The sequence below is a fragment of the Vanessa atalanta genome, chromosome 22, assembly GCF_905147765.1.
Source record: "Vanessa atalanta chromosome 22, ilVanAtal1.2, whole genome shotgun sequence".
Lineage (NCBI taxonomy): Eukaryota > Metazoa > Arthropoda > Insecta > Lepidoptera > Nymphalidae > Vanessa > Vanessa atalanta.
Window position 1 is genome coordinate 9,760,024 of NC_061892.1, and position 20,744 is coordinate 9,780,767.

At 37.2% G+C, this 20,744-nt stretch overlaps 1 protein-coding gene across 3 annotated transcripts in view; it reads right to left on the bottom strand.

The window, feature by feature from the left end:
- Positions 1–723: 723 nt before the first annotated feature.
- Positions 724–20,744, bottom strand: part of LOC125072810 (homeobox protein orthopedia-like) — a 34,300-nt gene continuing 14,279 nt past the window's right edge. For all 3 annotated transcript variants that reach the window (XM_047683509.1, XM_047683508.1, XM_047683507.1), the window contains exons 5-8: positions 2,606–2,771; positions 2,166–2,315; positions 1,641–1,760; positions 724–1,397 (exon numbers count right to left, since the gene is read on the bottom strand). In XM_047683509.1, coding sequence (XP_047539465.1) covers positions 1,258–1,397; positions 1,641–1,760; positions 2,166–2,315; positions 2,606–2,771 — 576 coding nt within the window. In that variant the 3' untranslated portion in view covers positions 724–1,257. The remainder of the gene's footprint in view (positions 1,398–1,640; positions 1,761–2,165; positions 2,316–2,605; positions 2,772–20,744) is intronic.

Sequence of the window (20,744 nt, forward strand, 5' to 3'; positions counted from 1 at the left end):
TTTCTTGTAAACTTACTTGAATATTTAATACGTTTATCAGTTGAACATAATTAGACCCGACTAAGAAATCATTCTCGAAGTGAATTAAAAGTAACGCATTTTGCATTTTGTTGATTATATTATATTAGCAATATCCGCAAAAAATATGATTGTCGATTGTCAAAATATAGTAAGCGACTTTGGAGCCATACGGAAACATACTCGTCCGAACATAAACATACTACTAAAGTCATAGCTCTGCATTTTGCTTCGCCGAAGTCGGGTACAAACATCTAATGAAAAAAAAAATTGTGATAATATTTTTACACTAACACTTTAGTAATATGTATCATTACTAAATTGATATACAAACATTATTTGAGTCTAATTGTATAATGATTATTCAATAAAAATCAATATGAAGTACTGAGAACTGCCGGAACTGTAACTGTTATCAAAGGACTTCAAACGTGTACTGTTGACGATTTAATCTATTATAATAAAATATTATTCTAAATATTTGATTCTGGAATGTCTTACGCTACAACCTCGTACGTCACGTACAGTCATACGACAAGTAACTGCTTATTTTATCTAATACTTTATTATCGTTACTTAAGTAATAAATAGCTTATTGAATCTAGAACTATTATATATTATATTATATTATATTTATTATTGTTCAAACGCGTATACATGTATTTTCAAATATAGCTCACATGTTACACTATCATTAATTACTTTATTAGATAAACGTCATCGCGGAAGTTACGACCTTTGTTATTTTAAGAACCTGACTTTTGATTTCTTCCGAAGACAATTAGTTCCTATAGTATACTGTATATTCAATATTTTGTATGTAAATTTATTTTTTACAAAGACAAGTCACGCTTGTTGTGTGGAAATAGGGCGCTTGGCTGTTGTTTCGATTGTTGCAGTAATTGTTTAATTTCAAAGAACATAGTGAGATACATTTTTGCCATCACAATTTCATTTCAAATCATATACACATAATGTTATCGTATACACGTGTGTATTTAAAAAGACAGCAAAACAAACCGAAGGCTATCAATTTACAATTGGTTGCGGCATTTTAAATGCTCGCATATCTAGGTATAGAGTCTGTTGTCTAATACGAATTGGAATTATAGAATGATAAGCGCTACACACGGCGCCCTCGGTGGTCAGATGGTTGGCTGTAGCTAAAGGTATCGTTAGTATCGTACGTGCATGCGTGCACTACGGATGGTAGGCGGGATGCGGTTGCCTGGCAGGCGGTCAGTAGACGGGGCTGTGCGCGTCGTAGTTGAGCTGCAGATAGGGAGGGATGGCCGCGGACAGCTCCGAGGCGCGGCGACGCAGCGCTGCGATACTGTGACCGCGCCACACCTCCTCCTCGCCGGTCTCGCCGCCTCCGCCTACACGTCACACAGAGTTACGTCATCATTCAGTCTGGTGTAGCTTAGTAATAGTTTTGGACATGGTTAATAATCTGTTTCTTTGAAAGCATTTCTAAAATTAGTAGCCATTCTTGTTACATCATTATATCTATACCTGGTTATATGTAAGTTTTAATAAAACAAATCGAGCAATTGAATATATCAACTTAGTTGCAACTACAGGATCTGTGCGACGTTCCTGTGCTGGTCCGAGTAACTCACCCGAGGTCGTCGGCGAGGCGTTGTTGTTGGCGCAGTGCGACATGTGCGGCGGCGTGGGCGAGCCCTCCAGTCCGGACTGCTGTCCGCTGATGTTGTTGCAGTAGGACATCATTGTGTCGCCTTTCAAGAGAAAAAAATAAGATCAACTGCAACTCTTAGCAGAAATATAAAATAACTTTAGATGACAATTGTTTTAATTATATTATCAATAGGGACTATTATTATAAAGGATAAATACGTAATATTACCATAAGCACGGCTTTAAATCTATTTTTTAATAAAATATGTGCACCAGGATCTGATTTAAAAATAATTTGCGCTAGATATGTATTCATTAAAAGAGACACTATAATCTATTGATTTATTTATCTACTCTTTATTCGTGTGGGCTCCTGCGAGCAGTATGGATCTTGGGGACGCAAAACAACTAGTACGTACCTCTGTTGTATTTTTAAACATTAGCAAAATGTTTACCGACTTACTAATTATATATTAGTGGTCCGTTGTGAGTGAGTAGGTACTTACCGAGCGAGTTAAGCGGGTAGTGAGACTGATACGGCTGCGAGCCGACGGAACTGATCGGTAGTGAAGGGTTGAGGTCCGCGGCGAGCTGCGGCAGCGCGCCCGCGCCGAACCCGCCCATCGATACACCGCCCTGAGACAGCTGGCCGAGACCTAGACAAAAAACATCTGCCACTAAAACTAGAGTAGGAAAAACCACAAGCTTATAACTGAACTTAGAAGGCCGACTGCTAAACATCGTTACATACGTACATGCATGCATATTAAATACATGCAACTCTGGTGTATTTAACCTGCCTGCCTTATAGTAATAGCGCAACTTTTATTTACTATCGTTGAGTGAATAGGAGAACAAAACAACCTTGAGTGCTTTCCATAATTTTATTCGCTTAATTCAATACCAGAAGAGCTGTAATGTCACGAAGATAAAGAACCTGACCAACCTGCAGGCATGGACCAAGGCCTGTCAGCGAAAACGCCTGGACTACACACGTCTCCGGCGCCGAAGGGCGGGAGACCATGCGATGGAAGGAGAGCTCCGGGAGATCTGAACACGTTGGTGCTCTTCTTGCGTTTCTTCCACTTAGCCCGACGATTTTGGAACCATACCTGAAGCAAATCACAATATAGTTTAATTTTTGACAAAGTGATGCGATTGTACAAATTTATTCACGTAGTGGAATACAAAGGGAAATTAGACAGCATCACATACATTACTCTGATTCCAATGTAAGTAGCTAAAGCACTTCTGTTATGGAATACCAGAAGTGTTATGGAAGTAACGACGGTACCACAAACACCAAGACAACATAGAATTCTAATGAAGTTTTTCTACATCGGCTCCGCCGGGAATTGAACCCTAGGCCCTCGGAGTGGCGTACCCACGAAAACCGGCGTACTACTCGACCACGGAGGTCGTAATCAATTAATTGTTAATTAATATTACTTGCGAATATAATATATTAAAGGGAAAATGTTGAAAATACAAGGACGACGAATTATATGCACAAACAAAACCCATTTTATATATTTCATTTAAAGTTCACCGAGGCTTTGATTAAGGTTAATCCGTTACGCTGCTGCAGTCAAGGTTGGTTAAATGAGATTAAGACGCTAAATCTAGCTTCAACTTTGCAGATACTTGTTTCATCGCGGAATATAAAGCATATTCATTTTAGGAATCTACAATACTCTGCTCTAGCATACTATATAGTACATTATATCTAAAAAAGGAATACATAAAATGGTAGTACATAAGGTGACAATAATACTAATCTCTTAAGAGGTTCGTTGACTTTGTAAACTTGGAATTTTGACGTATATATCAGTAAAGTACACTTAAATTGTTATATATCCTGCCTAGAAATCAATATATACTAAGTCCACGCTTTCTTATCTTTAATATAATCTTCTATTGAGTAATATACATTATTTATTCATGTTTTTTTGACATGACCTATATTTTTTAATAGACAAAGTTAAAAATAACTGTAGAATCTTATTATAGAAACGAATACCCCAGGACAACGTACAGCTAGGTTTTATAACTTTGCCTTTCCTCCTCGTGTCTACCTATATAATGATTGTGACCGTTTCTTCTGAAAGGATCCATGTTATTGTGAATAAACATAATATTTTTGTAAACATACTGTGAAGCGACTTTAAGTATTTGTAGTACTTTATTTAAAAACACAAGATTATAATTACATAAAAACATATTAAGATATTCCGCAAACTAAGCTGAAGGCACCCTCGGTACAGTGAGAAATAAAAAGTTCCGAGGGCGTAGCATACTGGCATATATATTATTACTATTACTTCTAATTTTTATTATATTTTTAGAAGAGGAAATTTAAGATACGATATCGATTAATAGATATATGTACTTTGCTTGAAGTTTTCAGATCAACTACGGAGAACAAAGTAATAAATGTAACTCAAATAAAGCCATATCAGGTATACATATTTACACCTTAGTGTTGTACAGATGTTAAGCCGATCGGAATAGAAGGTAATGTAGAGCAATAATTAGTATAGGTACTTGGTTTTGCCATTTCAAGATGTTTATTCCGTATTCATATACATGGTACATGACAATAGAATTAAAAATAAAAATCTCATATAACATATTATACTTCGCATCAGTGTTGCGAGTTATAATCGTTTTTTAATAACACGAGGCACCGCTTCCTCGAGCAACCATACATCAACCTCGACGGGTCCGGATCGTGCGATGTCGGTGAGCCGCAATAAATATCAATACACAGTTCGGGGTCGAGATAACAAATGACCTGCGATTTGCGATAATCTTCGAGATTCGGGAGTGATTTGAGCGATCTCGCGTTGATTAATGTACGGAGAACGGGCTGAGTTGATCTCGTCTCATTGGTTCTCTACTTTCTCGAGCAGTCTTCGATGTATCTTATTGATACGAATAAATATTTTGGTATATTGCACCAGTAGATACTTAATTATATTTTTCATGGTTCGTAGTTTTCATGGTTGGCGTATCGGTGATATAAGGAATGGTCAATATTTGGTACAGCGTCAATGTTTTTAGGTGGTGGTGACGACTTACCATCAGGTGGCCATTTGCTCGTCCGCCAAACTATATCATAAAATAAAATTTGCTATAAGGTAGACTAGTATAGTATTGTAGATTCCTAAAATGCATATGCCTTATATTCAGCGATGAAAAAAATATCAAAGTTAAACATTTTATAGTGAGCACAGCTCATATTGTAGTTTGTGTGTACAAGTGCACTAATTCTCCACTCTCATAACCGGGCAGACGAATCCGCCACAATGGGAACCAGTTCAGCCGCAGTGTTACCAGCTTTACGTGCAAATTAAGCACGCGAGTGTAATCACTATCAACTTCAAGACAGCGGGCTTCTAACGACTTTTTCTCCCAAAGTGGGGCTCGAAACTAGGACCTCGGAATCTGAAGCCGTATAATATAAGTATAATATATCTCCCTAGCTATCCCAACGCCACGATCGTAATTATGTAGTATACTTCTTCAGCATAGTTTGTTTAAACATAAATCAAGCAAGTAAAGTAAATTTTAAAAACAAATGAAATGTAACATTTATAATTAAAACTTTAAATAATTAAAATTTTAACAGCAGACCCGACAATTTGGTGTAAGAAAAAATCCAAAAAGCGAAACAGTGTATACGACAATCACATTAAAGATGCAACGCGTCAGAGTGGGAGAGGGCTATGCGTGCGAGAAGCACGGCTACACTCATTTGGCGCGTGTCAGAACCAAGCTCTATTATTTATGGTGTGTCGCGGAGGTTTTATTCGTTGTCTACGCTACGAATTTTTCTTTTGTTTTATGCCGTGTACACAAGCACGAAATAAAGTAATACTTTTTGTTTTTTTTCTTTCATTATCTTGCGTTCATATTAACAAGTAGCTCGGTCAAAGTCAAAGTTAAAATCATCATTTTAGCCAACACAGAAGAGTTGCACATATAACAATTACGTTTTACAGTAATTACAAGACCTACCTATGGTCCTGTATATTGCATATTTACAATGAAAAAATAATTTACGAAAATCTTATCGTTTTTATATTTCATTCAACATAAATATTATATTTATTTCTCTATTCAATCGAATATATTTATATTTCCATCTGACAATAAGTTTTATTCACTCCACATAGATATTTGCCGCCATGTTGTATGTATAGATGACGTCACGGAATTTATAGATGTAGGTACACATCGTGTGATGCCATGTTTAGGTAATATAACATTATTCCAGTAATCGTGACTTACTTCGAATGTACTGAGTGTGAAAAAAACGTGAATAGACGACACGTAGTTGTAAAATATTTAAACGACTCATTTTATATTGTAAACTTATGTATCGTATGACGTCATTTTACATAACACTGTATCTTACTATACAAGAAAAGATCACAGTGAATAATTTTATATTTTCATTAAATTTATTTTGTAATGATTTCATTTCAAGCGCGGCCGACGGAAAGAGTGACCAATTTTCACAGTTGCCGTAGTGCACGTGAAATAAAACCGACTTACGGTTATACGATAAACGAGGATCCCTACATGTATGTATGTTATAAGTATTGTGTATAATGTCGCACCGGTATAGATTTTTGACATTTAGCGAGTATTTTCTTCGGTAAGTTTCAAGGTTGAAATGTTCTATTCGTATTGGTAAATAATAATTGACCTTTGTCTGAAATAAGTTGTCGGTAATGTCGGGGGCCGTCCCAGAGGCACGCGCACCTTATCCCGAGCGCCGAATCAATAACGGACGAGCGATTTGCGAGAAAATCTCGGATCATTAGTCACCGATGCCTCGCTCTGTTGCCGAAGTCTTTCTTAATAAACTTTTCTAACAACTGATAAAAAAAAACCTTTTAATAATTGCTGGATGATAATCTACCTTCGTAACTTACCTTCGATTAATTACACTTTCTGGGACGAATCAAAATCCACTTTATTCGAGTAAGCTCTAAGTTGTAAGTAATTTTATAGGGTTAAATTAAATTTAAAGACATTTCAATCTCGTTGGTGAAACAACGTGTATGTGAAGTAGCGTGGTGGAATAAGCTCCAAGGAGCATTTCAGGAGGAGAAAGGTATTTCTGGTATTTAACTTTTTAGGTAACTCAGATACATACTCTTTTGGGTACTGTAACATTTTCCATAAAGTCACGAGTAGTCAGTATATTTCCGTGAAGCCTCGTGGATCCGAAACTGTACTCATAATGGTTTAGTCGAATTGTCGAAGTTCAGTCCCGGGGCTCGGCGTGATCTTCTTAACGACACTTTGAATTTTCTATTTACACGCAGTAATGAATACGACAACGACTTCTAGTTTGAGGTCAAGTGGCTTTCGAAGCGTGAATTAAATATTCGATAATTTAAGACAAAGATATTATTGTAAGTAAAATTTTAGCATATATAAATTATAGGTTTTTAAACTTTTATTATTCAATATATGTATGTCTGCTGACTGGTAAATCGGCCTCCTGATTATGAGGTCAATACCGTCCATAGACCTTAACACTGTACGAGTATTGTCCAGCCCTTGCATCGTCAATGCACCACCAAGCTTGGGAACTAACGTTATTTCCTCCCGTTAGGTCCTGGAGCTCGAGAAAGAGAAGACACGGTGAGAATCATTGTATAGACAAGAGGAGAGATTTCAAAATGATGTTTGATTGACTTTTTTATATGTGCCCGATATTTTCTTCGACGATGTACGAGCATGTTACAACTCACGCAACCTTTAAACACTATTTCAGCCTCGGGCTGAGCCCGGCTTATCCCGTGCGCCGGAATCAATAACAGATGACGTGCTGTTTGCGAGCAAATCCGGCATCATTTGTCACCGTTGCCGTCAATTCCACCACTATTGCGATGCTAACCCTTTTTTAGAATCAAACAAAGTATAGCTTACTTATATAATTTATTATACTTATGGAATTTTTGTTTGCAGTGAACTAATGAATTTATTAATAATTATTTTGTTAATTTAATTAGTTACTGCACAACACTTTTTATTGCAAATTGTAGGTAACTGAGGTTCCTGTACTGCCGGGTAAGTGATGACCTCCGCACTGAAATACTGATGTCGTAAGAGATATGAAGCTTTCGTTAATTTTGTTACAAAGAGCATCAAAGTGTTATAACAGAACAATATACACATCTGTTCAAAAGTGTTGTCACCTTAGGAAACACGCCACGTATAATACAGTTATTAAATATTGTAAAAAGATAAGATGCTATTACAGCAAATTTATGGGACTACCTTAACAGCGATCTATACTTAGGAAGTTTTCTTAATTTCGAATAATTGAAAAGTAGTTAACATTTATGTAGGGATGTAAGGGGGCGCAAACTACACCTTGGCGCTCCAAGCCAACCTCACCTGCCCGTGGTGCATCCTGCCGATCAGCAAACGAGGCTCTGGCGACCGACTGATGGCGGTATAACCATCAAAAATAGGCGTAGCTGAATACCACAGGCCGGTAACGGGCAGCAGCGTCACCGGTGCGAGAGGTTGCGTCCTGCGATCGCCAACCCGCCTGCCCAGCATGGCGATTATGGTCATGGTGGCGACGGTGGTAACGGCGGGATGGGGGTGCTAAGAATCACCGGGCTACGGGAGGCCACCACAACCGACTGACCCTGGCGACGTACAACGGACGCACGCTACGGCTTGACTCGCATCTAGCGCAACTCGAGGTGGAACTTGGGAAAATTAGGTGGCACATATTAGGGCTATGTGAAGTCCGTAGAGAGGGAGAGGACACCGTAACCCTTGAATCAGGCCACCTAATGTACTTCCGAGAGGGAGACCAACAATCCCAAGGAGGCGTTGGGTTTCTGGTTAATAAGTCCCTAGTTGACAACGTTGTGGAAATCTCCAGTGTGTCGAACAGGGTAGCGTACCTAATTGTAAAGCTCACCGAGAGGTACAGCCTCAAGGTGGTGCAAGCGTACGCACCGACCTCGACACACTCGGACGATGAAGTGGAGGAAATGTTCGATGATATATCGAGGGCCCTCCACTCCACCACAAAAACCCACTACAACGTTGTCATGGGGGATTTCAACGCTAAAGTGGGAGTACAGAATTGTAGCGAATCGGTAGTAGGACCCTATGGATTTGGAAGCAGAAATCATAGGGGGCAAATGCTTGTCAACTTCCTCGAACGAGAGTGGCTCTTCTTGATGAACTCCTTCTTCAAGAAGCAGCCCCAAAGGAAGTGGACGTGGCAAAGCCCCGACACTATGACCAAAAATGAGATCGATTTCATCATGACGGACAAAAGGCACATATTCAGAGACGTCTCAGTGATCAACAGGTTCAATACCGGTAGTGATCACCGACTTGTCCGAGGCTCTCTGAATATCAATTTTAAGGCCGAGCGCGTCCGTCTGATAAAGTCTACACTCCCACCATCCCTGCTCCAAACCATTACGGGATCTGAAACGTTCCAGTCAAACCTGGAGAACCGATTCGCTGCCGTGAAAACCACAACAGACGTAAACCAGAACCTCAAAAATGTAGTGAGAATTTTCAGGGAAGAAGGCACGAGATTTTGTAGCATGCAGCGTAAGGGCAGAAAGTCCAAACTTTCGGAAGAGACCTTAGGGCTAATGAAGAAACGACGTGAAAACCCACCTGTCACTTCATCCGAGAAACGGCAACTAAACCAAGAGATCAGCAAGCGCGTACGACACGACCTCCGGTGCTCCAATACTCTTACGATTGAAAGAGCCATCGAGCAGAATCGGGGGTCTAAGGTGTTCGTACAATCTCTTGGAAGAAGCCACCTGACGAAGTTGACCACAGCAAGTGGAGAAGTCGTTTCTTCCAAGCCGGCAGTTCTTTCGGAAGTAGAGGACTTCTACGGCCGGTTATACGCATCGTATGCATCTCGACCTGATCCCGAAAATGAGGATCCTAGAGCTACATTAACACGCCATTTCACCGAAGACCTGCCTGAAGTCAGTATTGGCGAAATCGAGATTGCTCTTAAACAGCTTAAAAATGGAAAAGCCCCTGGAGAGGACGGCGTTACAACAGAGCTATTGAAAGCAGGAGGTAAACCCGTACTGAGGGAGCTCCAGAAGCTGTATAACTCTGTCCTCTTCGAAGGGAGAACTCCGGAGGCGTGGAGTAGGAGTGTGGTCGTACTGTTCTTCAAAAAGGGAGACAAGACCCTGCTGAAGAACTATCGACCCATATCCCTAATGAGCCACATCTATAAGCTGTTTTCAAGAGTGATCACGAACCGTCTTGCGCGAAGATTCGACGAATTCCAACCCCCAGAACAGGCCGGATTTAGGAGCGGATACGGCATCATAGACCACATCCACACAGTGCGGCATATTATACAGAAGTCCCATGAGTATAATCGGCCCCTGTGTCTTGCATTCGTGGACAATGAGAAGGCCTTTGACTCGGTTGAAATCTGGGCTGTTCTGGAGTCCCAGCAGCGTTGCCAAGTTGATTGGCGATACATCCAAGTGATGAGATGTCTCTACAAGGCCGCCACCATGTCCGTCCAAGTACAGAGTCGGCAAACGAATCCCATACCATTGCATCGAGGAGTGAGAGAAGGGGACGTTATTTCCCCCAAATTGTTCACTAATGCAATGGAGGACATGTTCAAGACGCTGAACTGGAAAGGGCGTGGCATCAAGATCAATGGCGAGTACATCTCTCACTTGAGATTCGCAGACGACATCGTCATCATGGCAGAAACGCTGCAGGACCTACAACAGATGCTGAATGAGCTGGCTGATTCTTCTATGCGCATCGGCCTACGGATGAACTTGGATAAAACCAAGGTCATGTTCAATGAACATGTTCTACCGGAACCGAGTAAGAAAGAGAAAAAGTATCAAAATATATGTGTCTACTTTATTCAGGTGGGCTTTTACGAGCAATCTCGAATCGTCATTTAACACTATATACCTATGTAAACCCACACCCACCGGTTTAGAATTTAGATTCTACAGAGCCGAACCGGCGAGAAACTAGTAGTTACTATTTTCCCCCAATTTAATCGTAAGTATTATATGTTATTTGTCTATATAGTTCACTGGAAACATATAGTTAGATCGAAGTGTTTTAGCTGCAGCCGCTCCATGTACAAGTCGTATCGTTTCGTCAATGATCGTGAGTGAGGACTTAGCGCCGCGCCCGGTGTTTACTTGTCGTGCTCGGCTAGCCGTGCCGTCGGCCCGTGCCACGAGCTATAGGAGGGAGCGAGCAGGTAGCGTGCCCGGTCAGAGCTGCGCTAACTTTCCCGATTTAACGAATCAGTATTGTACATCAGAACCGGTCGATTTGTACATCAGGTCTGTGTTTCAAAGATAATTCGAAACTTATATTTATATAGAGACACTTTTGAATTATTCTTAGACTACTTTTGACATTATATTTATTTTAACATGTATTATAAATAAATATTTTATTTACAATTTTTTATTACCCATCATGCTTTTCATAGCATCTTTAATTTTTTTTATTATAAAATAATTAACCGATGTCCCTTTACCAAGTTTTCCTTTGCAAACTTGACTGTAACACTATAAGCATATATATATATATATATATGTTTATAGTGTTACATTATTTAAATATACTTAAAGTATTTTTAAATATCGTCTTCTTTGTAGTCATATTAAAAGAAGTATTATTACGGGTAAAATAGTTAGGCTGTGTTTAACCGCTTCCCGCTGCCACTTATGGCGTGTGCCCCGCGACACGTATGACGCAAATGAGTAGAACAAACAGCCAGCTCACGGTAGCTAACTGTTGCCACCTCGCTACCACCTATACGTGTGTTTGTGATACACATTACGTGTAACAAACGAATGGAAATGTAATACTATAAAAATATGAACGGAAATTGTTTTATATAATTTTATAGACCTGCGGTCGAATAAAAGGTTCTTCACAAAGAATTCACTTTAAAAAAGAAGTTTATTATTCAAGGATTGATTATTTTTTATTGCAAACCTTGAACGCGAAGCGACAAGGAAGTGCTCTATTATCGCCACAAAATAAAAATCGCATTTTACACATCTTTTTAAGTACGAAAAGATCGCGTAACGTAAGACAGGGCAAAAAATCTATTGAATATGATTTGATAAAATTAAAAATGATTTTAGTATAATAAGTTACGTAAACCAACTTCGTAATCGAAGAATTATTGACGCGCAATAGCTTACGGGCTACCCAGCGATGTAAAAAGTTACAGTTTCGATCCTGACTCCTTGGCTAGTATCGTCAAGCCTTCTATTATCTCCAAGCTTTAAATTCAATTGGAGGGGTAAATAGGGATATCAGTAATATAAAAATTAATAAAAAAATAATAAAATATACTGGGATATAATATAGAAATACAACTTGAACAGATATAACGCATCAAAATGAGTAAAATGAGTTGGCAGTCTTAAAGCAAAACGAACAAACGTTACAAAATACAAGTTTTTTAGATCAATTAAAAAAAAGCATAGTGATACTGTTTATAAATAAAAACATCACGCCTGTGGAGATATTTGTTAATTAAAAAGAAACATAAACACTGTTTGCGATTCAAAAAAAAGTAGGCTGCAATGCAAGACAATGACAATAATATCATTATCTTGCAGTACAGCCTACTTTTTTTTTAAAAAATGGAGTATATTCCATTAGAGTCATCATTTCTTAGAATCAGGCCAACCTGCCTATGGACGCCAATTATCGTGGCGATCGGTTGAACGGTATAGAAGTTAATTGCAATGCTGCAGCGTTATTAAGTGGCTATTTACGAAAACTGGATGTAATAAAAATCATCTCCATGAGAATATTAGGTCCTTAGTCCTTACATATGACATTAGTATTTGGTCGCACTGAACACTTTGATCTGAAATATCTACTCTTTGGTTAAGAAATCCAAATTCAAATTTATAAATTAATTTAGTTTGTACATTTGAGTTTTGAAAACAGTCTTTCATTTGTTTTTTCCTCAAGGAATATGGGCAAGTAATGTAGGTGAAACTATGTACATCTCAGAAATTACTCGTTCGAATTGAAAGTTCCAGTTATAGAGTCCGTTTATTGAACAAACGAGCTGTATAAAGTCACGCCGCCACCCCGAGGAGCGCTCGCAGTAACCGTTAATGGCAATTAATCTCACAAGTCGTAATGGTATTTAGTTAACGACATGCTCTAGGTTATGTATGAATCGGTAAGAAGCAAGTATAATTTTAATTTAAAAGTATTAAAGCAAAAATGTTCAAGAGTGATACATATAATCTCAGTTCTGTGTTTCGTTTGATGACCATGTTATACATTAAGACTTTTGTCTTAGTTCAACCATGTAATTGTTTTTAAAGATGATTTTTGCGTGGAATAAATATATTGTTATTAAATAAAGGCTTAAACTATCAGTGATATGAGCCCGGGTGCGAACCCGTATTGTACGCGTCTTCTGCCGAACGGTAGACATGTTCTAGTCTTTGGGGCCTGTGAGGCCATCTCAGCTTGCTTAATTTTTTTTTCTTTTGTCTGGAAGTGTTACGGTCCGGTACGCCAGTTGTTCTCACTTACACTTTAAGCCGGAACACACAAAGCCAAAATGGCAAGGTCTGAAGTAATATACAAATAGATACACTTAATGCGAAAATATTATAATATAATTTTATATTTCGCACATTATTTTGTAAACTCTTAGATAGTAATAACCTAATAAATATTTTCACTAACATAAAAACTATATTAAACAATTTTACTTTTAACATTCACTTGAATGGTATATTATGAAGTAAGTTAAGGCCCATTTGTGCTCGCCTGGATTTCAGCCCACGATGTTTGAATGTAGATTCGTAGCAAATAAATAAATAATTATGACATCATTTCTAAAAAATAACAATTTACATTCTATGTTTCAAATTAAAATATTTATTCACACACAATGATAGTTTTATGCGAACATACGTGACATAATATCGATTAAATTTTCAATCTACGTAATTCAGGACCTCCCTTTGTCCCCGTCAATGAAATAGTTTCTACGGGAAGAACTATTCCACTTTCAGAGCCGAGAGCAATACACGGTATACAATCGCTATATACCAATGATTCCTAGTACATAAGCGGTACATAGCCGTTCTGTCGGAACTGAGCGAATCGCTCGATACATAAACGCGCAAGCGTACACGCCCCGCAGGGTTTAGTGATGTAATCAATTATATTTATTGATATCGAAAATGAATTATATATTAAATTTTATTCTATATTTTATATTATATTTCTATTCAATATGACAATTATTATTTACCTTTTTTTAAATATAGAGTGTCCGTTAAATTTTATTTTAAGTTCTTTATATAAACCAAGATTGACTATACTCAAATTTAAAGTATAAACGTTGGTTGTGTATTCTGAACTGTGAATGGCTGCGGGAACTACATAGTGTAGCAATGATTATTATAATAGGCAATTACGAGAGTCTTACGCTTTATAATGAATTGTATAGCGTCAACAAACTGTTTGTTAGCTTTAAAATATCTCAATAAACGTTCAGTATCACACCACAGCACTGCAATATATGTATAAAGAGGAGATAAATGTTTGTGTAATACAAAATTAGTAGCGCTCATAAACCGAACCGACGACCATATCAATGCATATTTATAAAATAAAAGTTTATGAACATCAAAGTTACATTACAAAAAAAAACATAATTATTTCGTTATTGTTAGACTAAATAAAATAATTATGATACAAAAACAAACATGAAGTTATTTATAACACAAAAACGTAATCGACTTCACAAACGCAACCCTTAGACACACGCCCTCCCACCGGCATTTCCACTCCGCTAAAGACCTTTTACACGCATTTTCATATACCTATACATACATTCATCCTGACAACGCGCTTTTAATTAATATACATTAAATACATTTACAATTACTTTATTAATTAATGGACATTTTTGTTTTTTTTCTTTCTTATTTTAAATTTACTTCAAATACCTACAGTAATGCTTTAAATATTATCTTGAAATCGGAATTTACTAAAGTTATATAAATACTATTAATTCTACATTTAAAAAATACTATAAGTAAAAATAATACTTGATTATGGAATTTAAATTGTTTGTAATGAAATATTTGCATCGATTTATCGATAGTAGAATCGGAACGCGCCGCGGCCCCGCCCTACGCCGTTAAATTGCTTCATTCGTACAAATGAACGCACACGACGTTCATTATTATCAGCAGTATGCGAATAACATATCTAACCTCTACGCGGAACTTATGTGAGCGCGTATGTACGAGTGCGAGTTGGTACATAACAATTAATATTACTTTAGTAGTAGTGGTTGTAATATTCGTGTAAATGCGACGACGATTTGATTTAAAATTAAGTACTTGGTAATATTTACTGCACATTATCGTATCCACACTTGGTGGTAGAGCTTTGAGCCAGTCCGTCTGTGTAGGTACTATCGAATCATCACTAATTCTAACAGTTCTTAGTATCGTTGTGTTCTGGTTTGACGGGTGAGCTAGCAGACAAGGGTATTTAACACCTTAGTTCTTACATTAATGTAATTAATTGTTAATGATTATTTCTTACAGTGCCAATATGGTGGTGACCACTTACCCCACTTTATGGCGGTGAGCGATAACACTGTGAAGCAATGTTGTGTAGGTAGGATAGAATAAGACCTGTTGTATAAATACCTACAATATAATAGCGTATAAAAAATGAATATGTATAATGATAGATAATTTTATCTTTATTTTGTGTTTACAGTTACATCAAATATTAAGATTATATAAATGTAGTTCAGTCAGGCAAAATCTCTCCGCGCAGCTTCAGTGTGGTCTGCATTGTGCAAGCCAGGATTTCAACCTACAATGTTTAATTAAGATCAACATATTATATTCTCTACACCGTGACTCTTTTGTTTTATATTTAAAATACATAATATATATGTAACGGAAAACCTATAACTTTCGTTTAATTAAAAATATTTCAATTAAAGTGAGCTCTTTCGCGTTCAATTACACGCAGCTACAGTCCGCATTAAATATAAGAGAAATAATTGCTTAAACGTTCCGTTCCTTTCATAACCCTTAACAATTATATTAAAACTCAGACGAGATCTTAAGCTGAGATATAATTTCCTCGTCTCTGTAACTTCGCTGTCCGGGATCAGAGTTGTCGTCAAATTGAATGCAATGAAAGCCTTCCTTTGTGTCGGAGAACGACGAGATTTATACAAGGAAATAATGTTTGTGTTTACAAAGGAATATTTTAATAAAGACTAAAAATTATATCGTGAGAGTTGAATTGTAACAAAGCGTTACATAGACAAGTATTCATTTCATTTAATCAGCTTTGTTTTAATTTAAAAACCTAAATTAAATGTGAGAATTTATATCTTATTTCGAACCGGTGATTTTTTTAAAAACTCATGTGAATCCATTAGAATAAAAGTGTATTGATTTGATTTGTACCAAAATATAAAAATTGCGTTAATTACTAATACATTTCCCAACTTGTAACTACTAATAGGTACGTATGTATGTGTCGAAACAAATAATACCAATTTATATGAATCGTATTAAATCAAACCAAACCATTCCTTATTCAAGAAGGCTCATAAAATTAAGCAAACTTTTGAATCGATATGTGGCACCGTTGATTTAAATGTAAAGCTACCACTTGTTCGGAAAGTAAATTATATTACTACTGATATTTTCCAATTATGGAATAAAGAGGAATTAAAATGAAATGCCCAATAGCGATAATACTACTGAGTTGGAGCCAAATAAAGATATAAATGAAAACAAAGCGACACAGCGGCACAGTCGGATGCGGTATCTTTTCTATTAAATGAATATTATTTACTTAGCGAGTATCCATTAAAACACCACCACGAAGCGTTTTCCCGCTGTGACGTTTACAAGCAAAAATACTTAACATTCCCGAGAGACGAGCGATGATGCATCTGCTCTGCAATGCGCTTGGAACCAGTACTTGGTCGTGTCACGCTAAAAGCTACAGTGGAGCGGATAACGAGGGAAATACAGACGGGCCGCGCTCGCGACTTACTTTGAAACTTAGGACTTATTCGAAATTCCATTTCCCATAACTCAAGTTAAAACGATCCGTTGGTCATGAAACTTGTTATTTTTATTATATATATATTTTAGTAGTATACAAATATATGTAAAAGGCAATTTTGAGGCTCCTGAGAAAATGTTCTGCACGGGTCAGTCAAATATTAAATTTGAAAAGATAAGGATTTTGCAAAATGTGAAGAATAAGGAGGCATTGTTCCCCTCCTATCGTCAACTTCATAAATTAGTATACCGAGATAAGTTATTATGCTAGTATACGACTAAGACGCCGCGCAATATTTTTTTTATTTTTAGCGGTCGAAGGCTACGCGACGCTTTATACTAATATAATTGATATGGTGATAATCAATTACATATATTTAATGTTGTTTAAGTAAGTGATTTACATATTGTTATAAATATTATGTAAAACGCGAGTATTCTTTGCCGAACCATTTTCGTCTATTTTTAACAAACCTAATACGAAATTGTAATTTCTTTTAAATCGCTGTTAATAATGAAACAATTTATTCATTATCATTCACAAAGAATAGACACAACTAGTCACCCTTCGCCCCGGGAGGCCAGGGGGCCCGGGGCCCTCTAATTATTCGGTCCCCTCACCGACCGAATATTGACTTTTAAATCTGTAACATCACGCCGGTGCAGGGAGCAGATTGTTATTACCGGATTAGACGCTCAATTAGATTTCATACGTTGTTGTTTGTGGTGGCGCGCGGATAATGCAGCCGATTTCATAAATATACGAGAGTTCATGAGAAAGTTGGTGAAACGCGTTTCAAAATATTAATTAGCTCAAATAGCAAACAGTTAGTGTCAGCCACAACATGTAAACACATTGACTATTCAGTTTTGGAAAAGCCCGTCGGTTTGGTCCCATCCACACATAACATAACTCTACTGATAAATCAACATTACAATTTATTGCTGGGTTCCAGTTTGAAGTCTGAGTGATTATAATTACAGGCACATTGACATAGCATCTAGTTTCCAGGGTTATAATGACTCGTTGCCATTATTTGAAATAAATAATTATTCTTACAAAGCAATAACTATGGGCCATTGGAGCAACTCTATTCGGAGAAAACAACTTGTAGCTCACCGCAGAACACGATCTTGTAATTTGAGAAAGTGACCATGCATTGACATATACTAGGAAGTTACATATAATGTAACCATATTTCATATTGGGGTACAACACTGATTTGTTGTACCCCAATATCTAAAGACTACATTAAATGTACTCTTAAGGGTTTCCTATTGATTGCTAAAATTCGAAATGATATATCTCTATTCATTGGAGGTAGTAATCCATTTGCCTGCTGGCCAACCAACATAGTTATAAAAAAAACCTATGAGCTGAGGAAAAACGGTGAAAGTACCTAAGTTGAATTAAATATTTTTTGTCATTGCTAATTCGTTTTCAATAAGTAATATTATATTTTTACTTGAAAATGTCAAGGCGATCGCAACTTTCCCAATGTGTGTTAACGGTATTCGCTAGTTTTGTGTGATAACGTTACGTTTTTTTCAAATATTACGGATGGGGTAACACTTCCAAGAAATGTTCCTCAGAAGAAATCCAGCACAAGAATTTTAGTGGGATCATATTTTGTTGCCAATATTTTTTGTAACTAACTAAATAATGTTACATGAGATGCTCTGCAAGCAGTCGCTTCATTTGTAATATGTCTTATCATACACAAGTTGAGCAGTTATTAAGGATATCAAATATAAAATAAAATAATAAATCAAAACGAACACTAACAAATTATCCCATCATCTGGGAAAATCACCACAAATTGAACGAAGAAAACTAATGGTCACCTCGCCGCCACCTGGGAATCGAACTGACCCTCCGCTCGGCACAAAATTAACTTTGATCCGCAATACGACTTTATTGCAAATTGCTGAGTATAATGCTAAATCAAGACTAAGCCTGGGGGTTGAATATTTGGCAAGTCTTGCCCACAGAGCTACAGCGGTATAGAAGCGATATTTATTCACAAATTTGTATAAAGCCTGTTTCATAATAATGTTGTGAGATTATATTATTTTTTATGAATATTTGTAAAATTAAGGTTTGGTCTCAGTATTGACCTGTCAATATAATTACAATTACAATAACAGCCTGTTAATTTAGGCTAAGGCCTCCACTCCTTTGAGGAGAAGGTTTAGAGCCTATTCCACCACTCTGCTCCAATGCGGGTTGGTAATACACATGTGGCAGAATTTCGTTGAAATTACTCATGCAGGTTTCCTCACGATGTTTTCCTTCAGCGCCGAGCACGAGATGAATTATAAACACAAAATAAGAACATGAAAATTCAGCGGTGCTTGTCTGGGTTTGAACCCGCAATCATCGGTTAAGATGCACGCGTTCTAACCACTGGCCCATCTCGGCTCTTTCTTTAATTACCATTATATTCTCATTATGATCAATAGATAAAATATCTAATAGACAAGACACAATATAATATTTAAGATAAGTGGCGAAGAGGCTTCCGCTCTCTTACTCACTTTTATATTTAGTGCCTTTTCAAAGCGGAACAGCAAGGCAACAATACTATTTTAGGTTCGGTGGTAAAATGAGCAATGAGCGAGCGGTGCCCATGAATTTAATCCCGTTCCATTCAACTGATGAACAGAAATAAATACACACACACTTGAAAATGCTTTTGCTATTAAAACCACATTTTATTTGTTTCACTACAGCTATTGAATAAAAGCCGGTATTAAAGAGGTTTTTATTTGTTTATATATGATTGTCAACTCTACCGCATTCAGCTCTGTGGTCTGGACTTATTGAGAAAAGTGTTTATGGCACATTCCGTAAAAGAAAATCTGTTTTTTATTAACATTGCCTTCTGTATGGGCGATAACTTGCCCTCAGTACCTATTTGATTCGAATTATTCGTATCTTTTTGTAAATGAAATACTCCATTAACTTGTTATGTTTATTTATTTTTTTACTCATTATTTCTATAATCTATTCCAACGGCGAGAAGAGTAAAGCTAAATTAAAAGTTTGGCCTTTAATAAACGAGATATCACTGATCGAGATTTGAATAATTTTTGTCGTGCTATATTGAAAAATCATATTTGTAATGTCAGCGATGTTATTATTGGAACTTTGGAAATTATAGAGGATATATGTAAGTAGTTTACTTGGTGGTAAGGCTTTGTGCAAGCCTGTTGGGGTAGGTACCACCCACTCATCAGATATTCTACGAGTCACCTGATGGTGAGTGGTCACTACCGCCCATAGACAATGGCGCTGTAATAAATATTAACCATTCCTTACGTCGCCAATGCACCACCAACCTTGTGAACTAAGAGGTTATGTCTCCTGTGCCTGTAGTGGCACTGGCTCACTCACCCTTCATCGGAACAGAATAATACTGAGTACCTACTGTTGTTTGGCGGTAGAATAAATGATGACTGAGATTTCCATAATATGACTTTATCCATGTCTCAAGATACCATAGGTTCAATGGTTTAGTCATGATGTGATAAAAAACAGAAAAAGATACGTTTGTATATTTGGTATGAGTGTAATGATGCGCGCCAAATAACTAGATCCTTCCCAGCAGCCATATGTAGGTAACATCGCGCGTTACTATAGCAACGCGGTGCCGAGTGTTCCAGCGGAGTGGCTTATACATGCGCCGTCAACGCCATCTTGAGTCCAGTTACTTGGTGCGGGCTGTACATACATTTAGTGATAGGCGAGTGGTCTGTCACTAAATCACCGATGCAATGTAATTTTGATGTACTTAATTTAGGATTATTTAATCTCGTTCTCGGCGGTGAAGGGAAACATCGCGAGGAAACCTGCATGTGCTTAATTTCAATTAAATTGACACGTTTGTATCCACCAACCGACATTTATGCAGCGTGAGATAAGCTCCAATCATTCTCGTCAAATGG